Here is a 24,823-nt window from a genome sequence, read left to right as displayed (position 1 = left end):
CCCTGCGCTCTGACTCGTCCACAGTGTGACAGGGGAAGGCTGGGCTGTCCCGAGCTTTATCTAAACACACACACACACACACATACACACACACACTGAGCCAGAGCCTCCCTGCCTGCCTGCGCTCTCAGCTCAGCTCAAGCCCTCTTAAAGCTGTTTTTCTGCTGGAGATCAGCGAGAGCTAACGACACACAGCTGCCTCCGCTGAAGACAGAAGGGCGAGAGGAGAACAGAGGGAGGGGAAAAGAGGAGCAGGAGGGAGGAGAGGACGAAAACAAAACCACCAGCAGCCTCTTAACTTCTGTCTCTGTGTCTCTCGGGCGGTCCGGTGCCGTCATTCTTCAACAGGGAGTGTTTTCTGCTGTACTTGAGGACTTTTTTTCATTTTGTTGTTTTTTTTTTGTGAGAAAAGAAGTAGAAGAAGAAGAGGGGTTGGAGTTCACATGACATAATCGGAGTGAATGGGTTGCCATGGTGACTCACCCAGGGAGCCTGACCCGTGCAGAGTGAATGGAGGGAGCGCCTTGGACACCAAGTGAACGATAAACTATAACAGGAGGGAGTCACCAGAGAGAGAGAGACGAGAGGAGGAGAAGGAGGAGAAGGAGTGGTGGATAACAGAGGGAGCCAGCAGAGAGAGGAGCGGAGCGGAGCAGAGGTTGAGAATGGAGGACGGATTTTCCAGCTACAGCAGCTTGTATGACACCTCATCACTGCTACAGTTCTGCAACGGTAAAAACTCACTAATCCTCTTCCTCACTCTTCCTTCTCCATCATCCCCCTGTATCCCCTCGGCTGTATGTTGTTTCCTCTGGACTTGACATGTCACCAGCTGACTGGCTAAACTTGACACCAAGTAGGGTTGTGTTTGTGTGTGTGTTGCAGTCATGAGCTATTTTAGCTTCAGCTCCTATAGAGCTCTGGTGAAAAAGGAGTTCAGCTTTTATGTTCTTGAGCATTTGGGACAAATATTTCTTCTGTCTTCCATGGCTTGTTGGTATTTGGGAAAATATAGTAGAACAGAGGGAGACACCCAAATCTAAATATGTCAATTGGTATTCTGTTCAAAGTTGTCTGTTATTTGGGGAAGAGTAGTAGAATATAGGGATGCACCCAAATCTGATATGTAATTTGGGAAAACACAAATAATGTGATGGAGACAGATATTACTTCTATCTCTTATTGCTTGTTGGTATTCAGAAAAGAATTGTAGGATAGAGGGAGGCAACCGAATCCAAATATGTTATTCGGTATTCTATCTGAAGTTGCTTGATATTCGGGAAAGAGTAGTAGAATATAGGGATGCACACGATTCTGAATGTGTTATTTGGGAAACACAAATAATGTGATGGAAACAGATAGTACTTCTGTCTCTTGTTTGTTATTATAAGGGGAAAATGTGGAATATGCAGATACACCAAAGTTGTTATTCTGGAGAGCACAAATCCAAGACTGCTTGTTATTATTCTGTACAATATAGTACGATATAAGGATGCAACTGAATCCGAATCCATTATTTGGGAAAGCACAGCTAATGGGTTGGAAACAGATATTTCTTCTATCTGAAGTTGCTTGTTATTTGCAAAAAAAATTGGTAGAATTTAGGAATGCGCTCGAATCAGAATATTATCATTCAGGAAAAAATAATAGAATCTAGGGAGGCACCAGAATCTGAATATGTTTTTTGGCAAAGCACAAATAATGCAATGAAAACAGATCTTCTATCCGAAGTTGCTATCATGTTTTGAAGACACAACAGTTGCATTGCCAGTGAACATTAGGCTAGAAAAAAATACAACATTGGTCTCATTTAATGTGACTTTGGGTCTAAACCACACCCACGTCCAGCCTTCTATCCGAATACAGATACAGAGACAGGTCATTTTGTTGGCTGAGCAGATACAGATACAGACGTCTCTGTGCACCTCAAGTAAAATATAAAAGGAAAGTTTCTGGAATGAAGGCCAGAATAATGTCAACAGTCTGTGTGAGCCAGCAGCCCTCAAGAGAGCTAATAAACAAAGAAGGAGGGAGGATGAGGAGCAGTCCTCTGCTCACAGCAGCTGCCCTGATTACTCTGGTTCTGCTTGATGTGATGAGGGGTATGTTATGAATATATTTCTCCCCTGTTGGCTGATTGTGATCATTTTGTTGAATGAGACAGAACAGGAATGACAGAACAGGACACTATTGCTCTTGTTGCCTGCTGCGCTAATATAATTCATTTGCTGGCAGAGGGAGAAACCATACTTTAGGCTGCTAATGTTATGGGTGGGAGAGGGGGTGACTCAGGGAAGAAGTAAGCCAGCATGACACATCACTATGACATCAGTTTAAGATTTATTTCCAAGAAGAAGCTCGTTTTTTTAAAAGTAAACTTAGATTTCTACCAGAACTATTACACTATACTCAAAAATGTTTTATAGTGGTGATAAGTTTATCTGTGTTCAACAATGGAGAGGGATTCTTCTTTCCAGTTATGTTTTGTTTTTGAATGAGGCTGCATACTGACAGACTACAGTTGGTGAGCCCCCTACACAAAGGGGATTATCTGACACAATAACCGGTGTCTCTAATAGAAACCAGTACTGTAGCAGAGGGACTTTGAACCGGGCTGTAATGCTGATTTGAGCTTCACTGAACCAGCTAAATGAAGATAAAATTAAACGTTTATCATATGAAGAGGGGAACCTCCCAGTTTAGAGTAGCATCCTCAATGTTTTTAATGCACGTCTAACATTGTTCAGCGTGTATTTAGCAGTCGCAGTGATCGTGTGATGGTTAGCGAGCGTAAGCTATCATTGTTGAGGCGCAGAGTAACCTATAATTGCCATTGGTGGATAATGAAAAAATCAATAATATTTACTGCGCTGTGTAAGCAGTAGCAGTCAGTGGGATGAGAAAAGACTGTTGTCAACCAGAGCAAATCATAGATGTGGAATTACACAGAGGTATCTCCCGCTGCGGATACCGGGTACCTCGCAACTTTCATGAATGACTGATGAGATGAATCCAGTTAAGAGCTTTTATCCCTTATGGATTTCCCTCATTAAATTTATAGCAATCACTAAGGAGAAGATGCAGACAAAGAGAAAAAGATGAGTTGGAGAAGCTTGTAGCTGAGATATAGATCATGCAAAACTGAAAGATGATTATAATGTGTTATATATTCAGTGTAGAAAAGAGAAATATGATAACTATTTTTGTGCAGCTGGACAGCTTCCCTGAGTACATCATGTCCATAAATAACTAATTAAAGATGGTACATCTGCTTCATTTTTGATGGTTCACAGTGATAAGGTCACTTGGAACAAGGAACAAAGATTAGGCTTTTGCAGGGCTCTACATTAATCATGGCCTGATGGCCTGTGGCCATAAAAAGTTGCTCTGTGGCCACCTAATATTACATGTAGATGGCCCCATAGACATATATACATTGTCTTTAGATCATATGTCTGTATTGCCATAATGGAATGGTGGCCTGTAAACACATAGGAGTAAACAGGGGAACTGTTTTTTATCTAGATAAAAAGCACTATAACGTCCACAGTTCTCAACCGATTTCAATTAGTTGCTTTTATATTAAAGGGTTTATGATCTGCGTGGTGTAAGCTGGAGAAAGAAAACTTTTTCCTCTATTCCATGTAGACCATAAACCCTTAAATACAACATGACTCACTAAAATCAGTTCAGAATTGTAGATGTTATAGGACTCTTTATTTAGAAGAATGGCAGATCTGCTGTTTACACATATTTGTGCACAGGCTATGGGTGCCCACCACATTTTATCCCCATACTGTGAGCCTTCACCAACACAACATTATAGTTATACAAACATTCTGCATCCTTTGTGCTTTTTACTTCAACATTAAAGGAAAGGAACGAACAGTAGCACGCTAACAATATGCCAGGGCTACTGAAGTACAAAAAAATTAATGAATGAATGCAATGAAAGGCAATGAAAATTTAGGAGTAAATAGAAGCAAGAGGGTAAGTGGCTAGAATATGACACACCTAAGTATGTATTGTACTGCAGTGTGTGCTGCCAGTTTCCTCGACTAGCTGAGAAGTCTAGCTTGTTTTTCATCAGAAACAGTGCCTTCAGGAAACACCTAGACCGACTTTCCTGGTGTACGCTGTGGGTATAAGCCTGCCATCGGTCGCTTGTTTCAGGCAGTATCGTGGCATCCACTATTTGTATTCAAAAGGCCCCTGGAAACAACAACAACAACAACCTCTGATCGAGCAATCTTCATGCTGTAAATGGCAAATTAGCACTTGGGTCAGTAACAGTATGAACATACACAAGCTAGCAGCAGTTACCTTTACGTTTGCAGTGATTTAGACATTTAATTCCAAGACACACCTCCCCATATGCAAATGTTGCTTTGAAACAAGTTCCCTCCTGACACAATTTAGCAGGGTTATCATCAGTGCATCCTGTGTTTCGCTCCACCCAAGACGATTATGATTGGTTTAAAGAAATACAAAGAAAGCAGAGTGTTAGTGTGTGGGACCAGACCTTTCTCCAGCTGTGGAGATGGGACTGTCAATGCAAGACTGGGGAATACCATGTCACAATTCATGATTAAAGTGGACAACACAATTGACATAGTTAAAGAAGGCTGTGATAAATTGCCTTTTCTGTATTGTTTTTTACATAGATTTACATTTGGGCCACAAAAATCTACTATTTAGTGACTTGGTGGGCAACTGCTTAAAAATATCAGCATCTATGCCTGGTTTGCATGTTATAAAACAGAGCCACCGGCCCATATGTCACAAAAGTAAGTCATGATTTCTATAGTTGTGTTAAGAGAAGAGGTATGCACCCTGTCTACTCACGTGCTGTTTGCGCGCCAGCGATAACGACTGAGGCGGGTCGTTGGATTAACCTGAAAAACAAGTGTAGGTTGTTGTACAGTATCAGAATAGTTCTACGACTTCCTCTGAGGAAATGACTGACCTTTAAAAATCTCACAAATTACAGTGCAGTGGCAGGTTCAGCATTTCAGTACTGCAGTATGTACGTGATGCCCTCAAGGCACTGTGGTTTGGTGACAGGTGGGAGAAGGTTAGTGTCAGACAAACTGTGATTTCCTCCTCAAAATTTGGACTTATTTGATCAAAAACTCTGGCGAGTCCTACCTACACTTTTCCCACTTAGTGCACATTCATGTTAACTTGTGATTACATGCACCTATGTTTCTTTTTTTGAAGATTCCCCACCTTGTTCTTCTTGCCATGTTATGAACAGCAAGCAGACGGAGAGCCTGTGAGTTCTGTGAGGTTGTTTGTAATCCCTCACGATGTCATGTTTCCTCTCTGAGAGAAAGCCGATGAAATAAGACATGCTGCTCAGAGGCTGTTGCCAGGGATTTTCCAACCTCCCAAACCCCCTGATTTCTCTCTTTCCTTCACACGCACACACACAGAAATACATTTAACTGCAACAACAGGGGAGCAGCGCCTCGTTCGTTGTTCCAACAGACTGCTTAATTGGGTGAGCCTCAGTTAAGATGTGTGTGTAGGTGTATACAAGCTGCAGCGGATGTTTTTGTGCGTGGTTGTGTGTGTGTGTACGGCCTGTAGGCCAAAGTGACATCATACTGCCGCTGCCGTCCAGCTGAACCCAGATTCACTCAAAGCAAAAGTCAATGATGTCATTCATTCTCCCTCCCTCTCGGCTCGTGTGTTGTGGAGCATTCAACCAGACTAATGTTCAGACTAGGTCAGCTAAACTGCAGAAACACGCGCAGGCTGCATGCTTTGTCCTCAGGAGGTCGGGGCTAGCTCCGGCTAACTGAAAATTAGCCCCATTACACACCAGGACACACAGTCACACACTCTGATTACAGCTGATGAAGGAAGTGAATCCTTTAGAGAAGCTTTTTGTCTGTTAAATCACATTTGGGATCTACTGGTTCTGGAGAAGAGGGCCGTTTTGATTAAATTTGTCTGTGTTGTGCGGCTGGTAATGAGATTGCAGTTGTTTTTATAGAATTATCGTTGTCCTCGTATCAGATAGACGGGATTCTTGTTCAATTTAAGGGAAAGAGTGTCCAGTTGATTTTATCATCACTTTAAAGGACCATCTTGTTTGTTTTTCCCTACTTGTTCTGCTGTTATATTGCCACCAACCATGATCCAAAGCCTGCTATAACTTGTTCCTAATTCTATTCCATTTGTTTTCCTTCAGTTTTAAAATCAGCTTGCAAAGGACTTCCCACTTCTACGTTGTCATGAAACATGAAAGCAACACCTGACACCTAAATGATAGATATTGGAACATCCTTGAATGCACCACAAAGGATTGTTTTAAACTTACACCCCCAATATAATACAAATTGTATTTGTCCAGTATTTGGGTTGAAGACCTACAAAACTAATGACAATCCCATCAGCCTCTGATGTTCTTTGTATTGAGTGGCAATTAATAAACATAGCATGCTAACACACACAATTAAAATGATGAACATGGTAAATAAGAGCTACCATGTTAGCATTGTCACTGTGATTACGTTAACATGCTGACATTAGCATTTAGCTCAAAGCACTGCTAAAGGTAAATAAAGGTCAACATGATAGCATCAGCAAACTCTTGTTTGTTCCTTTTCTCTGCAGAAATCATATTCATTCAAGTTAGTTTCACTCCATATTTTTTCCCGGGGTCATTCACACCACACCTGCAGTGTTTTGTGTTTTTTTATGTGTGACTCACACATAAAAAAACTAGAACCAGTGGCTGCATTGAAGGTAGAAACTATAGCTATCATTAGAGCAAAAACATGACTTAATGTGATTCCTGGTTCATTATCTCCAGATGTACCAAAAGCTCCTGATGTGTTAATAAGTAAATCTGTTAATACTTAAATCCGTCTCACTTACGGCGGGGTAATACTGATGATCACACACTCATGTTCATCTCAAAGCACCCAGCCTCTCCATCACTAACAAATCCATGAGCCAGCATTCATTAGCGAGATTTGGTCCTGTACCTTTTGAACTAATGAACTAATGCTCAGTTTTGGATCAGACATCTCTTTATCTCTGTGCTCCACGCTCTGTAGAGCTGCACAACCACAGGCACACTGGCACAGCCCTTACCTCAGTGGCACTGTACCATGATGGCACCGGAACACGCTAGCGAGACATCTGAGGGGGCATAGTGAAGAAGGGAAGAGGGATACAGAAACGCAGCAATGTGAGGAAGGAAAGGAAGGAAGTTTGAATAAGTGGGAGTGCAGATGGATGGGGCAGGCTCACATGCAGGGCAGAGAGGGGAAATTAATAAAGATGGAGGCTCGTTTGATGTTTGTCGGTGGTATTTTGATACATAGTGGAGGTGACACGACTCCATCCAGTCTCCTCCTCTTCTTGGCTGTGCATCTATGTTATCTTCATCCAAACCCTGATTGATGATGGCACGTGGAGAGGGATTAGGATTAAAGATCCGCTCACGTTACCAAGCACAGTAGCCAAGGAGGGATGCCAAGGAGGAGGAGACACAGACTCATGCTCATGTTTATGTGTGTGAGTTGGAATAAGATGACTTTTCTTCAATTTTGAGGCTACAGTGAAACACTACTTTAAATAATATTGATAGAGTATTTATTTTATTTGATTTATTATTATTTATTATTATTGTGGTAATAACATTTTGTATAAAGCTCATGTCTAATGCGTTATAAGCACATTCACATAAAACTCCTTATTGGGGATGTAACATTACCCAAAACTCAATGTGCAGTAATAGCATAATATAAAATTCTATGATACAATATGTAATGCAATATTTAAAAATGAAGAAAAATGAGGACTTGAAAAAATGTCCAAATGTGTACAGCAATTTTTTGTGCAGTAGGCAGTTTGAGGGGAGATGAGAGGAGGTCCCATCCCCTTTGTTGGCAGACTGACTAGCATGCATCCCTATTGATAACCTGCCATCATCAGAGTGTCTGACTCATTGATCTGTTATCTGACTGAGGTTTATGCAAATTAAGATCTATGGCCCTGACACTGGCCCTGAAATATCAGTAACCTAACTGTGTATCAATAAATCCATGGTACTGTCCATGGTTCTGAAGTAGCAGATTGTTACCGCTACTAAATAAAAACAAAAAAAATAACTAATTAAATTTTAAAGAATCATTTATGAAATTAAATAGCAGCAGTATTTGCTGCCTGTAAATTCACATTTTTATCAAAACAGACAATGGTACAAAATATTCAACAGTATATTAAAAAATAATATAACATTCAATAATGTTTTAACTTTGCAACTATGCAAACATGAATAATAATGACAACAATGGTAACAAGTCCCTATATTATATCTAAAAATAACCAGTAAGAGATTTGATACTGTTCAAAAGTAATACCACTAAAAAGAGCAAATACAGTGACTGAAAAACCAAAGTGATACTCCTCTTCCTCATTTTATCCTCTTCAACTGCTCTTTTGCGTCATCTATCAATGCCCTGTAAAACCTGATGGCAGCTGACCTGCACTCAAAGTAAAACTGCACATAAATGTCAACATAGAAAGAGAGTGAGGAGAGTATCAGGAAATGATGTGTCCGTCTGCCATTATTCATGTGTAAGTGTAACATGGAACCGAGCTGCAGCAGTTTAATAAATATCGACCTGAATAGGATAACTCATCCACTGCTGCTGATTCATTTAAAGGTTGACATTGATTTCCTATTGCTTTGTCAGTGAGAGCACACACACCACTCTCCATTTCTCTTTTATCTCACTCCGGTCTCACTCGGTGTCGCAGCATTTCTTGCATTTTTAACTCTCTGACTCTTTCTGTCCTTCACCTTTCTTTACTCTCCCTCTTTCCCGTCACCCGTCATCCCTGCGTCAGACTCTCTCACACTCTTTGTTTGATCTTGTGTGAGTGCCCCAAGTGGAGCTCAAAGTGGTTTTCTGGGTTTTTTTTTTTCTTTTTATCTCCAGACAGATATTGAGCAGGGAGGTTTGGGCTTCTGTAGTCACGAGTCTCGCTGCCCCCCCCCCTCCTCCTACTCCTTATCTCCCTCACTGTTTCTCTCCCCGTTCTCCTGATAAGGGTTTGCCTTGCACTTTCTCTTTCACGCTGCAGAATAGAGAGCCATTAGCCGCTAACAGTTACACACAGTGACAGTGTGTGCCCATTAAACGTGTCGTGTACATGTTAACAGCTTTACTGAGTTTGTGCAGCAGCAGCAGATATCCAGAGACTCCAGCTCTGTGGTTTTACTGTTGTCTAAAACAGCAGATTGTGGTGCAGTAGAGTCAAGCTGTGTGTATGTGTGTCTGTGTGTGTGGCTACCCTTGTTGCCAGTTGAGAAATGATGCCAGTTACATAACGAAAGCGGTCCAGTGTCCACGTAGAACCAGCCCTCCTCTTTGGCACCCTGCTTTCTTAATGAATCTTCTGTTTTAAATACTTGAAAGTGGGTCATTCTACACAGCAGAAAGTAGAAATCTGTATACAAAGGAGAATTTATCCACGTAGTGGATTTGTTGTTGTGTATTATCTGCATAGAGGCCACAGGCCAGTATCACATTGAGCTAGGAGGATCTATTGCTACAGAATAGCAGGTGGGCGTTTTACCAGAAATGTGTGCAGCCTTTGTTATGAAGTTAATTATTCATATTCAGAGGTGGGGTCAAGTCATTGTTTATCAAGTCACAACTCCCAACTCATAAACTTTGAGTTTCAAGTCCTAAACAGGCCACAATGTAACAGTTTCCAGCCTGATTGATTTACAATGGTGCTTAGCTGTTAAGCTAACATTAGCTTGCTAGCTATGTTAATATCGGCCGCAACTTCACATTCAAATGTTGAAATAAGTTGATAGTTATTTGCTCCGTTTGTAGTTTTCAACCCACACATTTTGCATATTCGCATATTTGTTTTTTGTTGGCTACTAGATAGTTAGATTTAGTTTTTGAATGCGTGAAATTTTATCATTCTGTTATGTTACTGTCATCGTAGTAACATAACACAACATAATACCATGTAACGCAACACAATGCAACATAATGTAACAGAAATGTTGATATTTGCTTAATACAACAAAACTAGACAGATGGCTTCACTACATGTGACAAAAAGTCTAGGAGGCACTACAGTGCTCTTCACCTACATGCGTAACATTACAGTAATGTAACACAATGTAATATTAGTTCTTCATGGTTCTCTCCTGCAACTTGATTGGATGCTGTGAGATTGGTTTAAATAATGTGGATCTGTGTAATTAAATGTCGACCTGTTGGGAATGAATATTGTTAACATCAGTTGATTCAGGAACTGAAGGGAAATGAAAGGATTCATGGCACGCTTTTTAAATATTTGACCTTTTAATCTTTAGGTTTGAAGGAAAGTATCAAATATTTTCAAGTCAAAAGGCTCCAGTTCAAGTGAAGTCACAAGACATTGGTGTTAAAGTCCAGATTGAGATGCAAGTCTGTTTGATTTTGTCTAGTCAAGTCTAAAGCAATCAAATGTGTGACTGGAGCCCACACCTCTGCTGATATCTGTTGAGTACAGACATGCAGACTAACATATGTAAGAACAGACTGAGATTCCCAAGGCTGGGTCTGCCAACAAATCTATAGGGCATTAACTAAGAGTAGACTTAGACTGAGTGAAGTTTAGTAACTGGGAAAGTTATTAAATTTGGTTGTTTTTATTTTCATAATCTGCTTCACAACCAAAATTATCATAATATATTATGTTTCATGTCTGCAACCAATTATGATTTTTACTTAAATTTCAAAAATGCCAGGTGGAATTTCTCAGATCACAAGTTGAAGTTGTGAAAAACGGCCCCAAATCCAAAGATATTCAGTTTCATTACATGGAAAATAAAGAAATGCAAAAATCTAGCGTGTACATAACATCAGTATTTGACGACTTGGGAATGAGACTCAATAATCAACCATCTTTCTCCAGAATAAATTGCTGCACCTGTAAATGATTAATCGAATATCAAAGTAGTTGCAGATTAATTTTCTGTTGATTGACTAATATTACGAATCAAGCAGTCCTGTCAGCTATGTAATGTTTAGTAGCTGTCATGATGGGTTTTTTTTTCACAAATGAAAGTATTATGATGATATGATGTATTTGTGTCTGTAAAACACTCTCTAAAACTCAGAAGTATTTTTTTCTTTTTGGATTGCATAAATATTGTTGTGTATCGTGTGGTAACCTTGTGATGCATTGCGTTTTAGTCAGAAATAAGGTCAGAATTGACGTGCTCATGTAAAACAGCCTCTTGGTGAGCCAGCGGGCAAGAGATGCCATTTGTTGTCTGAACTGAGTATTCCCTCTCCTCTCTTCTCTCTCTTGTCTTTTCCTCCACTGACACACATTCAGCAGCCTCATCTTATGACCCACTAAAACAATCAGGCATGTAAAGCAGGAGTGTGTGAGTTCCAGTGCTAAATATACACACTGACTCTGCGTGTGTGTAACTAATGCTTCTGGCAGTCTGAGCACTCTCTGGTCATGTATGAGTGTATTTGTGTATGTGTGTGTGTGTGTGTGTGTGTGTGTGTGTGTGTGTGTGTGTGTGTGTGTGTGTGTGTGTGTCCATCTTCAAGTTCAGTCTGTGTGTTTGTGCATGTGTGAACCATCACAAGGTCATGAGAGGAGACACGCAGGCTGTGTGAGTCCTTGAACAGGATGTCAGGGATGCGTAAAAATACCATGAAAGAGCCAGAAACAGAATCGTCAAGGATGCCCACACACTCTCAGAAATAAAGCTGCTGACTAGAACCATAAAGGGTTCTTTGGCTTTAGAACCCTTTTGGGTGTTGGTAGAACATTTTATAAAGGTTCTTCCTGAAACCCTTTCAGAGAGTTCTCACTAGAACCCAATGTAACATAAACATCTGTGATAGGATTCACTGAGAACCCCCTCTACCAAGAACCCTTTTATATTCAAAGAGTTCTATCTAGGACCCACTCATGGTGTTCTTCCGAGACCCATTTTATATTATGAGACAAGGAACCCTTGAAAAAAAAGAGTTCTTAAAAGATTTCAACAATCTTTGGAGAACTTTTTCTTCCAAAAGGGGTTCTATGAAAAAGGTTCTTAATAGAACACTAACTTTTTAGTTGAAGGTTCTTCAGAAATGAATTGTTCTGGATAGAACCTCAGCCCTTCAGGAAGAACCCTTTTGGAACCTTTATTTCTAAGCGTGCACTCTGCATGGTAACACTAAATGTGCTCAGCAGAGCGTTGACTTCTACCTGTGGGGGAGGGCGACGACTTGTAATAAATCACTCCAGTCAGCAGAATCCCGGGGAGATGCCATTATTTTTAGTCTCTGCTTGATGCTCAAAGTGTCACCAAAGCTCTTCTGTCCAATCAGAAAGAGACACGAGAAAGACAAACAAGGATTAAATCATGAATTTTTACAAGTGAAGACGCTGTAAAGTGCAGTCAGGTATTCAAATATACTTCAAATTAGTATGCAAATGATTTCCAGCACAGATCATCAGTGTGTGTCTGTGTGAGCGCAGGTATGTGTGTCTGCATTCATGTGTGTACATGCATATCTGTGCATACGAATGTCTGTGCATAAATCTGCTTTTTAATCTCACAGTACGTCACCAAACCATTTAAGATTAATTAAAGATCAATTCAATTACTGTGACAAGGTGAGTGCCGCCTCGATTATATTTATGCTAATTATCTCCATAAGCGTATTGTCTCCAGTGGGCCTAAAGTCACGCTTCATTGATTTGGTCGCTCTTCATCTCCAAACCCTGGCCGGGATTTCATCTGGCCAGTTGTGATGTGAACAGATATAATTAACCTCTCTGTGCCCATGGTGCAGCTCCCAGAGGCTGCTCAGCACCCTAATTGGTCTCCTACACCTGCTGTTAATGGAGGAACCGAAAGGGAAGCCCGAGCTCTGCACGCATGTGTGTCCATCGTTGCATGTGTTCAGTCTGTCTATAACAGATGGAGAGGGAAAAGAGGAGAATCCCATTAGAAATTCCATTAAAAATAGATTCATCAAGAACACAGGTGCGGAGATGAGAGGAAAGAGGGTGGACATGATGATTTGATTGTTGTCAATTTGTCAGTTTCAGTGAGGGGTCAAAGGAAAAAGTCTGTGCTTTAACAGAATTCATTAACATTGTTGCAATATTTTAATTTATCCAGCTCTGTTGTTGGAGAAGTAACTTTTGTTTCCAAGTAGATAAAATGTTTCAGAACTGTTCTAGTGCAGCTACAATTCAGCCTGATTTCAGAAATCTGTCACCATAAGCACCATTCTCAAATGTCTCATTTTGTTCTCAGATTCAAAGAGCAAGGACTATTTTATGCAGCCAGAACCACGGAACAAGGGAACAAGTTCCCATCTCCTGTTAAAGTCACTGTTTTGAATGGAAAACTTAAAGCTGTCTCACTAAATAAATCTGGCCTAAATCTAGAGCAGATTCCTGCACCGGTCCAGTTTTGCAAACCCACACCCACAAAGCTCAGTACTGGGATCAATCCAATTTGAACTCGCCCTGATCTGTTAATATAAGTCCCTTGACCCGACACAACTTCACAACCTCTCGCAGGTCTTGTTGTGTCTTCATGTATAATAGGGATGACACGTCACACAGTATGATGCTGGGAACAGGCTCTACTTCAGTGACAACGATGGATATCCGTCTTTCACAAGCAGCTAAAATCTGTCTGTTAAGCCGTTAACAGAGAAGTGTGGGATCTGATTTTAGTTTTTGGCTCTGATTCATTTCTGTCAGACGGTGTTCAGGGCTGAGATGCATCAGCATTTCTTTGAGCTCTGTTTGTTTACCATATCAAACCTTTCCATCGCTGCTCTGAAGGTCGCCATTTATCAGACTGCTGAGCTCCTGAAAAATGTGTTACTATGACAACCAGCAAATGTGAGTTGCCATGTCATTAGCTGCAGCATAACTGCATACTAAGCAAAGTTTTAATTAATATTGTTATTTTGATATTCAATGTTTGTGTTCTTCTGTTTTGATATGTTTGAAAATGTAACATGAAACGCAGTTAATAGAATTAACAATAAATAAACAATTTTATGCTAAATCTTGCAGCATTCCTGGCATGTCCTCAGGGAACCCAATTTTGGGAACCACTGATCTTGAGACTTCTGTCTCTGCTTAGACTGAAGTTTGGAGAGCCACCACTGACAATCAGTTAAACCCAGAAGCTGCCTAATGGAAGCTAACTGGTCCAATCAGTGAGCTATGGGAAGAATTTAAATGATGATTCGAGACCTCTCAAAATTTCCAAAACTATTTAAACCAACCAGAGTTTAAATGGAACACATATCCAACTGCAAGGACTACTTCATTTCTCAAATGTATTTAGAAAGCTTTTTTTCGTGAAACATCCATGGGGAAAAAAACACCCAGTGAATTACATGTTTGCCGGGTCTAAGTATTAAAAAATGAGGAGAATGCTTGTAAAATGTCCCATCTGCCCTGAGCCAGTTTCAAACACCTAGCCAGGGCTAAGCCATAAACATGGACACAAGGAAAAGACCTGATGAGCAGACCAACAGTTCAGCTTCAAAAAATCCAAAGAACTCCTGGCCAACTAAAACTTGCAAGTATGATGCAGCATACATAAAGTATGGATTTAGGTCAAACCGTGCATCACTATTTTTAAAAGGCACGTTGCAAAGCGAGGGTCCTGGATATAAGCTAAGGCGTTTTGGGGGGTTCCTGTCATGGAACAATTTGGGAACCCTTGTCCACAGAGAGCAAAGAAAATGTAATGAGGTGGCCTTGTGAGATTTATTATTGACTGAAGTAGCTGGATGTGAACGGCTCAGGTGTATTTTCTGCGTGATGTCAACTCTGGTTATGAGAACAGACTGCATGTAGAAGCAGACGCAGCTGGTTCAGAGGAAAGTCAGAGCACAGAATTGTAAATCATCCCAAAATAACTACTGTGAAAAAGCACTGAGAATCACAGACATATAACAGTGTAAGAGTGCATTAGCAGGTAGAATGGAAGAACAGGAGCACCAAAAAGACATTTTTTTAAGTCGAGAAGAATTTTAAAAATCCCTTTTAACTCTTTTATCACATTCTCAGTTCGTATTCTTATTTCAACGTCAAGATTCAAATCAAAATAAATAATGCTGTTTCATCTGATCTTTAATTTTTCCTCGTCAGTCTAGTTGTGTAATGATCTCGTCTGCTGCCAGTAGTGTCAGTGTATGTTCTCGCTTCCCTCCAGATGGCAGATATATATATGACTGGCTGATGTTCAGGATGGGGACAGTCTCTCTGGCACACAGACTGTGTGTATCTGTATGTGTGTGAGACCATTCTCACACCATGGAAATCTGTCTCCCATAACAACACAGTTACTGGATGGAACAACACGATCGCACACACACACACGCACATACACACACACACACATATATTGGACAGAACAAGTGTCCCGCCTCCTGTTCCTTCCTGGTTGTTTGTTACTGAGGGACAAAGCCCTGTTTTATGTAGAGAAAGGTTGAGACGGAGAAAGAGGCTTGTGTGTCGGAGCCTGGAGTCACTGCCAGGCATGACTTAGAGCGTCTGTGGTCTGTTTCCTCCTCTAAAAGTCACAGCAACAAGAAGGATGCCTTTCTTCAGCCATTTGTTACTGTTTATAAGTTAAATTTAGCTCATGAAGACAGAGATGTCATATAAAGTCCAAATCACCCGTGTTTGGGTGAATATTGTTGCCCTGACAACTGCACCCCTGTTAATGATGAGTCAGTAAAGAGCTCCATTCTCATGGGTCCATCTGTGTACAATAGTATGACTATAAAGGGATTTGTTGACAAAATAGAATTGTAGAATATACCAGACTTATAGCTGGAAACTTGTAGCCTTTTGGCAAACTTTGCCAAAAATATATCACCTTCGTATTTTGTGTTGATCTGAAGAGTTTAATCTGGAAGACGGGAGTTCCTTAAACCTCAAAGTCAGAAAATAAGCTCCTCTGCAAGGCAGGAGCCTAGTGCTTGTGGCTGTAACTTGAAATGTTGCAGTTAAACTGAGCTTCAGTAACATTAACCTTGTCCAAAGTGAGCCACTTCAGCTTTGTTTGGCCCAGCTGCAGCGGCGAGTCATTGAAAGCGGTGCGCCACAAATTGAACTGTCACCTTTTTCATCCCACTCGAGTTTGCAGGCCTTTCTCCCACTGTGCACCTGTCTGAAGAACTGATAGATAAAAGTTATTTAAAGGCCATTAAAGGCTTTGACCTTTTCTGCATGCTAGGACAGAGATTAAAGCACAAGCTGTGTAGCTGTTGCTGCTGCAAGGTAATTTAAATCTATAATGGAAGTGGCAGACTCCGCCACTAACACTGGAAAATACTGAATGAAGATGTAATAACACACTGTAAAAAAAAACATGGTTTGTTTTAATGAGAATCATATTTATTGCATCTATAAATGCATTATTTTGGAAATCTCCACTAGTAAAACACAAAAACACAGTCTATTTGACACTGCACACCACTATAAGGGTGTTTTCTGACTTCTAGGCCTGCAACTGCAATTATTTTCAAGATTAATCTCCATAAAATGTGAAAAAATAGAAGTGTTCAAAACAATTTCCTAGAACCCAAAGAGGTGCCTTCAAATAGCTTCTTTTAACCAGCAAAAACCCAAAGCCTCTTCATTTGCTGTCATAAATGAAGCAGTAAATCCCTGTATTTAAGAAGGTTGAACCAACAAATGTTTGACATTGTTGCTTGAAAAATGACAATTAATTGATTATTAAAATAGTTGCCAATTAATTTTCTATAAGTCAACTAGACTTTCCCACCTGTCATTGCTAAAACTGGGTGGAAATCACTACTGAGGAGCATCTGGTGGCTGGTAAGGTGTGTCCCAGAAAAAAATGCAAGGGGGCGTAGGTTTGTTGGCGGCTGTTTTAGTTACTGCCTTGCATTTTGAAATCCCCAGACAATCAGTAGGCGGCAAGATCTAATTGTCTGGTTTCAGGAGACAATAAATCGAGTAATTGTTGCAGTTCTACTGAGTTCAGCTACAGTTTAGTATATTGATGCTCCAAATGTCCCACACTCTGAAGTCTGCATGTCCTTCTAAACAGTCTGCCACTAAATCTGTCATTCAAGTGAGCAACATAAACGGGAGAAATAGAGGATAAATATTAGAGGACGTCTGCCAAGCCCTCTTTAAGTATAATCCTCCGGTCTCTCTTTTTCCTCCCACAGTCAATTCATTTCTAGCCTTGTTTAAAAAAAAAAACCATCCCACCACAGTTTCATGAGAGAGAGAGAGAGGGAGGGAGACAGACAAATAGAGGGAGAGGTGAAAGAGGTTAGAGACGGAGAGAGAGACAGAATACAAATCCAGCCTGCTGCTAAGCTCAAACCCCCTGAGTATAGGGATCACTAGCATTGAGCAAGATCTGCTCCACATATCCAGCATAATCCCTCCGCCACGCCGTGAACACTTCCTTTTTGACAGTGTGTGCAGGAGTGTGTGTGTGTTTTGTTAAAGCAGGGTGTTGGGATATTGGTGTATATACAGTATGTGTTCGAGTTAAGAAGGAGTTATTCTGCCTCAATGGGCCGTGTCCTTCTTCTTTCTCTTCCTCCCCCCGCCATCTCTCTCTCACTCCTTTTGGCTTTTGGATTCCTCAAACTGTCTCAGAAAGGCCTCTTAGGGACTGTACTAAAATTATTGTGATGGGAAGAGGAGTTAAACCATATGTTTCAGTTTTGAAAATTGCACGACCATCCCCAGCATTATTATTGGATTTTTGAACTTGGAAAAAAGAACCTCAACAGTCTCCTTCTAATATCTCAAAATATAGTGCTGAGTTGCTACAACTCTTTCAACAATTAAATATGAGGAAGCAAAAGTGCAAATTAGGCAGAACAATTAGGTATTCAGACCATCATGGGAAAGTAAGAAATGTATTATAATTGTAATTTATTCCATCGATGCTGTAATCTTAGTCAGAGCTCCTCTGGCAGCACCACAACACCTCTCCCCTTGTGCTGTGTGCCTCAGGCAGGAGACTGACAGCTTTATTATGGTTGTTGGAACACTCTGGATCACTGTTGCTCTGAAACTTGTCGACAAGAACGTGATGAGAACCGGTTATGTAAGTAACCTGGTTCACTTTGTTCATCTGCCACTACTCCATCATAGCTCCAGCTGGGAGATGCTTCTTTCTTACGAAATATCCGCCCCTGCTTTTTGTTACGATCCAGAGGGAACTGAAAGAGGAAACAACTTTTGCTAGAGGTTAAATTTAGTGAAAATTAATCTCTTAATTACAAACATATTCTCCGTACCAAGTCCAAAAGCACCCACCACTCATCAAATGCAAGTAAAAATCTATGTCGGCGACTAAAATAATCATAGGTCAACTGCCGTTGGTGTGTGAAATAAGTCTACATCAGTACAAACTCTAATCACTGCAACACATAGGTTGCATACATTTAGTTTTTCTATTTTGCATCAAATTTGCACACAGGTGGCAGTTATATTGCAATTATTTGACTGATCCCTGTTTTCCAGCATCTTTACAGTTCAGTTAATCGCTTACTTCTTATCTAACTCTTTACACAACACAGGTAGCTGGGTAGAATTCCACACTAACTGCAAAGAGAGTCTGAAAGTATGTGTTTTGTTATTTATTTCAGGTTGGCAGACAGACCAGAAAGTTAAGTTTGGGCCCTGTCTCTGTACTGTGCCCACAAAAAAAATCACGTGTCACAATTCTTTGAAAATGATTTTTTTTTTATGAATCTGCTCTCCCAAAAAGTCAGACATACCCTCCCCTCAGCCAAAAGAAAAAATAAATACATAACCTGGTCCCTTCCCCCCCTAATAATTTGTGTACAGTCCCTGAGGACTGTGTACAGGCAGAGAGACGTGTTGATGGTGTTTGTTGCGTCATCTGATCATGCACTCAGCCACATTAGGTTCTGTTTGCGTATTCGTGGTTCTGCACACATGACTGTCTCCTGTATCTAATGTTTTGAATGAAGTGTGTGTGTGTGTGTGTGTGTGTGTGTGTGTGTGTGTGTGTGTGTGTGTGTGTGTGTGTGTGTGATGGTCTGCAGCAAGGTGGAGGAGCTGTATCATCCCATTTGACCTAAGTTTGACCCCAGGAAGGATGTAGCTGATGGGAGGAAGGAAGGAAAGAAGGGTTTAACATGTTCGTAAAAGGACAGTAGGATCTCTCATGGGGGTCGTTTGGCCTCTCTTCATGTTCCTCTTTGACTCAGACACACACTCTTCATGACCACACACACACATTCACAGCTCTGTCTTTCTATTTTGTTTCTCTCTGTCAGTGTTTGTGTGATTATTTATCTCCCTGCACGGTCTGTCTTCTCCTCTTTAATCTCCGCTCAGGTTGTGTGAGGGCTTCCCTTCTCTGATCCACCTCTGTCTATTTATAGCTCTTAAGCTCCGGTCCAGCAGGAGCCATCAGAGCATGTTTGTAAACCAGGCGTCTGTCTCTCTAATCTGGCCAGCTGATTAGCTAATACACCTCTGTCAGGCCATCCACTGCTCGTTGCAGGTGACACACGAGATTGATCACACTTTAAGTAACTTTTTCTTTCTCCTCCATTAGTCTTTTTCTCCAATCTCTAACTCAACTGGTTTTGTAATTTTTCATTCTGCTGACACAGACCTGATGGATGAGTTCAGTCATGCCTGGGGCAGTACGCAATTTTCTAAATGCTGCAATTTCAAGCATGACATTTTTCACGTCTTGTACTCTGCATAATATTAAAATTCAGCGACACACATTCATATTATTTTTATCTTAAGCCATGTGAGCAGCGTGGCTCTATGGATGGCAGTGTCAGTCCACCAGGCAGAAATATTTGAAAAACTATAGGATGGATTGCCTTGATGTTTTGTAAAGACATTTATGATGAATCCTAATGCCTTTATATTTGTGGCTTTGAGTGAAATTGAAACTATTGGATGGATTGCCATGTGGTGCACACATTCATTGTCCCCTCAGGATCAATTGCAATAAGTTTCATGATTCTCTTGGTTTTTCTGTAGCACAGGCATCTTCAATGTTTTTCAGGCCATTGACCCCTTGGTTAGCTGGTCGGGAAAGAGCAGGGACTGCCTGCTACATATATTATATCAAATATTTTGGGTCCCACTTGCACTTTGCACGCAAACATAGCCGCTAACTCAGCGGCAGTTGTAGCATGGTGCAGGTGGAGGGTATGTCTCTTTTGCTTGTAATAATAAATAAATGACTAGCAGGCTATAGTTAATCAAATAAAACAGACAATGAAATAGATAACACTCACTCTCATTCAACTCCTCTGCCTCTCTCCCTGTCTGTCTCTAAATCACTACCTCCTTTACTTCTGGGCATGAAATTAAATCCTGCATGCCACTTGATTATGATTAGGTCTGGACTTCCATTAGTGAAGCCAGCAGCAGACTGAAGTCAGGTTGTTTAATAAGTGTGACTCATTGGTCTTGGGAGAGATGGCTCTCCTGAAGGCACAATCTGCAGCAGCTGAACTGGCACTACGGCAGCAGTGCACCACCTGGCCGTGTGCATTCACGTTATGAAATTAAAACCATTTGGCAAAACCCCTGTTTGCTATCTGCATCCAGCACGTGGATAGACGTGCCAGCAGTGCATTGTGGTAATCAGCGCTAGCTTTCTGTCTCTAAAAAACAGGAATTGTTGTCATAATGTTGTGACAGGCTGTTTCCTGCAGCCTTTTTTTTTTCTTTTGATCTGTTGGTTTTCTACAAACATTGGTTGTGGCTTTTCGAAACCTCCCATTGTGGCGCAGCTTAACCTGGCCACTGAACTTTCCATCGAGTCAATTTAGCTTTATTGTTTGGCTTCTCTGCACCGCTGAGTGAAAAGAAAATAGACATCAATCACTCTGGTTGTCAGTGTGCAGGAGTCCTCAAACACATGGTGAGACAGCTGGTATCATGACATTTCCTCACAGGGAACTTCCTTAACGTCATCCTCTTCTATTCCTTGTGTGTGTATTTATATTCACAGCCTATCGTGTGTGTTTGTTTAGTATATGGAAGGGCAAGTCTATAAAGAAGAAACTCAGACAGCTCAGATCAACACAGCACTGCTGCAGAAGATATTTTATACATGAGGTCGCTGTGCATTGCTCAAACTATGTGAGTGCTCTCTCTGTGTTGTGTTGTGAAGCATTTACCTGAGACTATATTAGTCTCTTTACTCCTTTAGACTGGGTTGCCCCAACAAAAAGTAATTTAATCTAAGATAAGATCTAATCAGGGTTTAGCAAAACTAGGTTTAAAATGAGTAAATCCAATTCAGAATCAAGCAGAGCTCTGTTGCATAATTAAAAAGTTAATCTCTGTTTAGTAAATCCTAGTATATTCATTGAAATTAAATGAATATAGAGATACTAACAAAAATGTAAATAAGTAATAAATTTGAGTGCTGATGGGACCTAGCAGGTCTCAGTTTGTTAACTTCTGGCTGCTCTGAATTCCTTCACAAAATGTGGGTCAATTGATAGCTGGCTAAAAAGTTAACAAAATGTTATTTGCTCACTAAAATCCACAATGAAGTTTACAAAACACTGTTATTTGCTAGCTTGGTAAAGTTTTGGTGCAACAGAATTAAATTTTATTTCGTCTTAGATTAAAAACTAAGGAATGAAGAGAGGTTTAAAGTGAATACCTCTAAATTTTAAACTGGTTTAAAAGTTTGGTGCAACATAATTTAAGATAAATCATGATTTCATCAGGTTTAAAAATTAAACCCCTCTGGTGCAGCCCAGCATATGTGTATTGATCTTCATGGTTGAGAGTGCAGAAGGGGGGAAACGGGTCACAGCATGTGTGCACACTCCAGTGTTCATTATTAATGGTGGTGAGGTCAGTAAATGACTCAGGAATAAGATGGAGATGAAAAAGGGGGCGGGTGTGGTTCCTCTAGAGCAGGAAAAATGAACTGAAGAGAGAGCCTGTTTTCTATTTGCCCTTCAGTGAGGCCCTGTGGCTGAAGTGATGGACAGGCACTTTAAACAGGCAGGTGGTCCTGCCAGAATGACATCGCCTTGCAGAGGAAGGTAATAGGGAGCAGTGTGTCGCCATGCATTAGGGTGAGCAGATAGATGGGCTCAGAGATCCGTCTCAGATTTGTGACCCAGCCACATATTGACCAGATAATGAAAAAAGGACAGAAAAAGACAGCGAGGGAGAAGCTCTGACAGAGAAGATTGACAGAAATGAAGTAATTTAAGCAGCTGGCTGACAGGTGTGAATAGTGCACTGGAGCGAGAGGGGGTTGTTGGGGTGTAATGATCTGCTTTTGTGGGGATGAAAGAGAGACATGAGTGTCCAGAGGTGCATGTGTTGATGGATTTGTTGTTAAATGAAGATTGACATTTTACTGATTCAGACTCTCTGGACAGAGAACATGTGACCTGAACCCCGGAGAGTGTTGTCACATCAAGAGCAAATTTAGCAGCATCAATCACCTCAGTGTCACACCGTCGACACTCATGCATCTGTATGAAAACAAACACCAGACTTCAAGGGATAGGTCAGATTATTTGAAGTAGGGTTGTATGTTGTACTTATTGACCAATAGTGTATCACCTACCACGCCCACAACAACGCCATCATAAAATACTTTTATTTTTAGGATTTATTATGTAAGGAAAGTAACCTTGTATGTATGTATGCAAAAACAAAACAATGCACATTTAAAATACTCCTCAAACAGTTCAAACTAAGGTCCAGCCTCTCAATGGACAGATAACCTCATACTTGATGTCAATAGGGTCACACTTGGAGTGGCTAGTCAGATTACAGGGATAGCCAATAGAAAAAGTCTGTCTGATGGCAAGGTATAGCAGTGAAAATATTCCAACCAAACTGAGGGCCTGGTGAACACCATCTATAGTATATGCTGACTGTCAATAAATACCTCATACGACCCCATTGCTATCCCTTTAAGCTCCACTGATCTTTTCTGATTTCTGTCCCTGCGTGTGAACGTATTATTTGGGGCGTTAACTTGCCCCAGAGGTTTCAAACCAGGGAGCGGGGTGACAGACGGAGGATGTTAGCGCCAAGCCCGTGACAGCCAGTCATTGTACCTCAACGACTGATGGTATCATGCTGTCATTGTGTCAGTGTTGGGAGCAGACCCACAACAGATGTTGAACAGATAATAGAAGCTTTATCTCGGGATATTCACTCTGTGACATGTGAATATGAACAAGGACTGCTTCAAAGAGCGCGTCTCAGGTGAGCAGAAAGTTATTAAGATGTAGTTTTATCTGTGGAAGAGGCTTTATCAGTGTGTGTTCAGGAGAAGAAGTAAGATTGGCTTTGTGCGTTATGAAAGAAGAAAGCATTTCCTTTCAGTAGAAATTTCTGTAAGTGAATGTATGAGCATATAAACTAAAGCAGACATATTTCTCATTGTATTTCACTGCTGGGAGTGTAATGTATTAGATTGTGCACCTGCAGTTTTCATCTGACTGCATTTCTCCAGATGGGGAGTTTTCATTATGGAGTCTCACTGGGTGGGCCGGTGCATGGTCAATGTGAAGGAGTGAAATCTGTGTGAATTTATCTCGGGACATTAGTAATTCTGTCTCTCTGGTTAGTTTTTGTCTCTCTGGTTGGTTCGTGTCTCTGGTTGGTTTCCACCTCTCCGGTTGGTTTCAATCCCTCTGGTTCGTTTTTGGTCTCCGTGGTCGGTTTCTGTCTATCTGATTGGTCTCTCTGGTTGGTTTACATATGTTAGGTTTGTTTCCATCTTTCTGGCTTGTCTCTATGGTTACAACCTCTGGTTGGTTTCTGTCTGTCTGGTCCATCTCTCTGGTCCTTTTCTCTGGTCTGTCTCTCTGGTCTGTCTCTCTGTTTAGTTTTTGTCTCTCTGGTCAGTATCCATCTCTCTGGTCCTTCTCTTTGGTCCATCTCTCTCAGTGGATTTTGTCTCTGGTTGGTTTTTGTCTCACTGATTGGTTTCCATCTAGGGTTGGGCTGATGTGAAAATGTTCAAATAGGTCACTGGAGGACACTAATGTGTGTGAACATACAGTGTGTGTGTGTGTGTGTGTACATGCCTGTAGGTGCTGTGTTTCAGTGTGAATATTAATTGGTTTATTTAGCCATTATGAATCTGTTCAGATTTCCATTTTCTGCTACAAGCATCAAGAGTCCCATCTGCTAATGCAGCAATTTACCATCCTGTCTCGTCAAGGGTCTCCCCAACTAAAACAATTCATAACCAGCTCACTAATGGAATTTGTCCACTCATAAACAAATCTGTGAAATTGCTTTTCTGGCGTCTTCTGTTCTGCCAGTTAAATTAAATTGACCTCATTGGACCTTGTGGGATTATGTACTTCTGAATACTTGTTGTGAAGCGTAAAGAGTCTTTTCTAAACAAGTGTGACAGCCTTGCAATCTTGCAGACTCAAGTATTTACACATGAGGAATCAGATTTGTCAGATTGTCAGGGTGATGCCGTAAGTGTGACTGCATTGTGTTTTTTCTACCCATGTCATTGTCGGGTGTAAACCTTGTATGTCCAAAATCAATATTTTTCAGGAAATTAAAAATATTGAAGCACAAAGCTTTCAGAAAGCCCTGAAGGCCAGTTTTTCCCATGTGTACACCACTTCATTCAAAATTGTGTTGGGGTGGAACTATGAGGTTTTGCCACGAGCTCTCTTCAATTCTTTTCATTGGTTAAAGGAAAAATCTGTAATTTATTCACTGTAATAAATCATAAAATGGCCGTGATATGTCGTTAGAGACTAAGAAAACATGCTAA

General features: G+C 40.8%; 1 protein-coding gene across 6 annotated transcripts in view; it reads left to right on the top strand.

Moving 5' to 3' along the window:
- The window catches only part of eml1 (EMAP like 1), a 73,619-nt gene that overhangs the window by 18,374 nt on the left and 30,422 nt on the right, over positions 1 to 24,823 (top strand). For 3 of the 6 annotated variants that reach the window (XM_084741753.1, XM_084741752.1, XM_084741751.1), the window contains exon 1: positions 65 to 732. The exons of 1 other annotated variant lie outside the window; for it this stretch is intronic. In XM_084741753.1, the coding sequence (XP_084597879.1) occupies positions 666 to 732 (67 nt within the window). In that variant the 5' untranslated portion in view covers positions 65 to 665. Of the gene's footprint in view, positions 1 to 64; positions 733 to 24,823 lie in introns of those variants that run through there. 2 more of the 6 variants (XM_084741757.1, XM_084741756.1) reach the window with 1 other exon arrangement.

The sequence above is a fragment of the Lutjanus erythropterus genome, chromosome 18, assembly GCF_056507025.1.
Source record: "Lutjanus erythropterus isolate fLutEry1 chromosome 18, fLutEry1.hap2, whole genome shotgun sequence".
Classification (NCBI taxonomy): domain Eukaryota; kingdom Metazoa; phylum Chordata; class Actinopteri; order Lutjaniformes; family Lutjanidae; genus Lutjanus; species Lutjanus erythropterus.
This window is presented reverse-complemented; position numbering and strand designations above follow the sequence as displayed.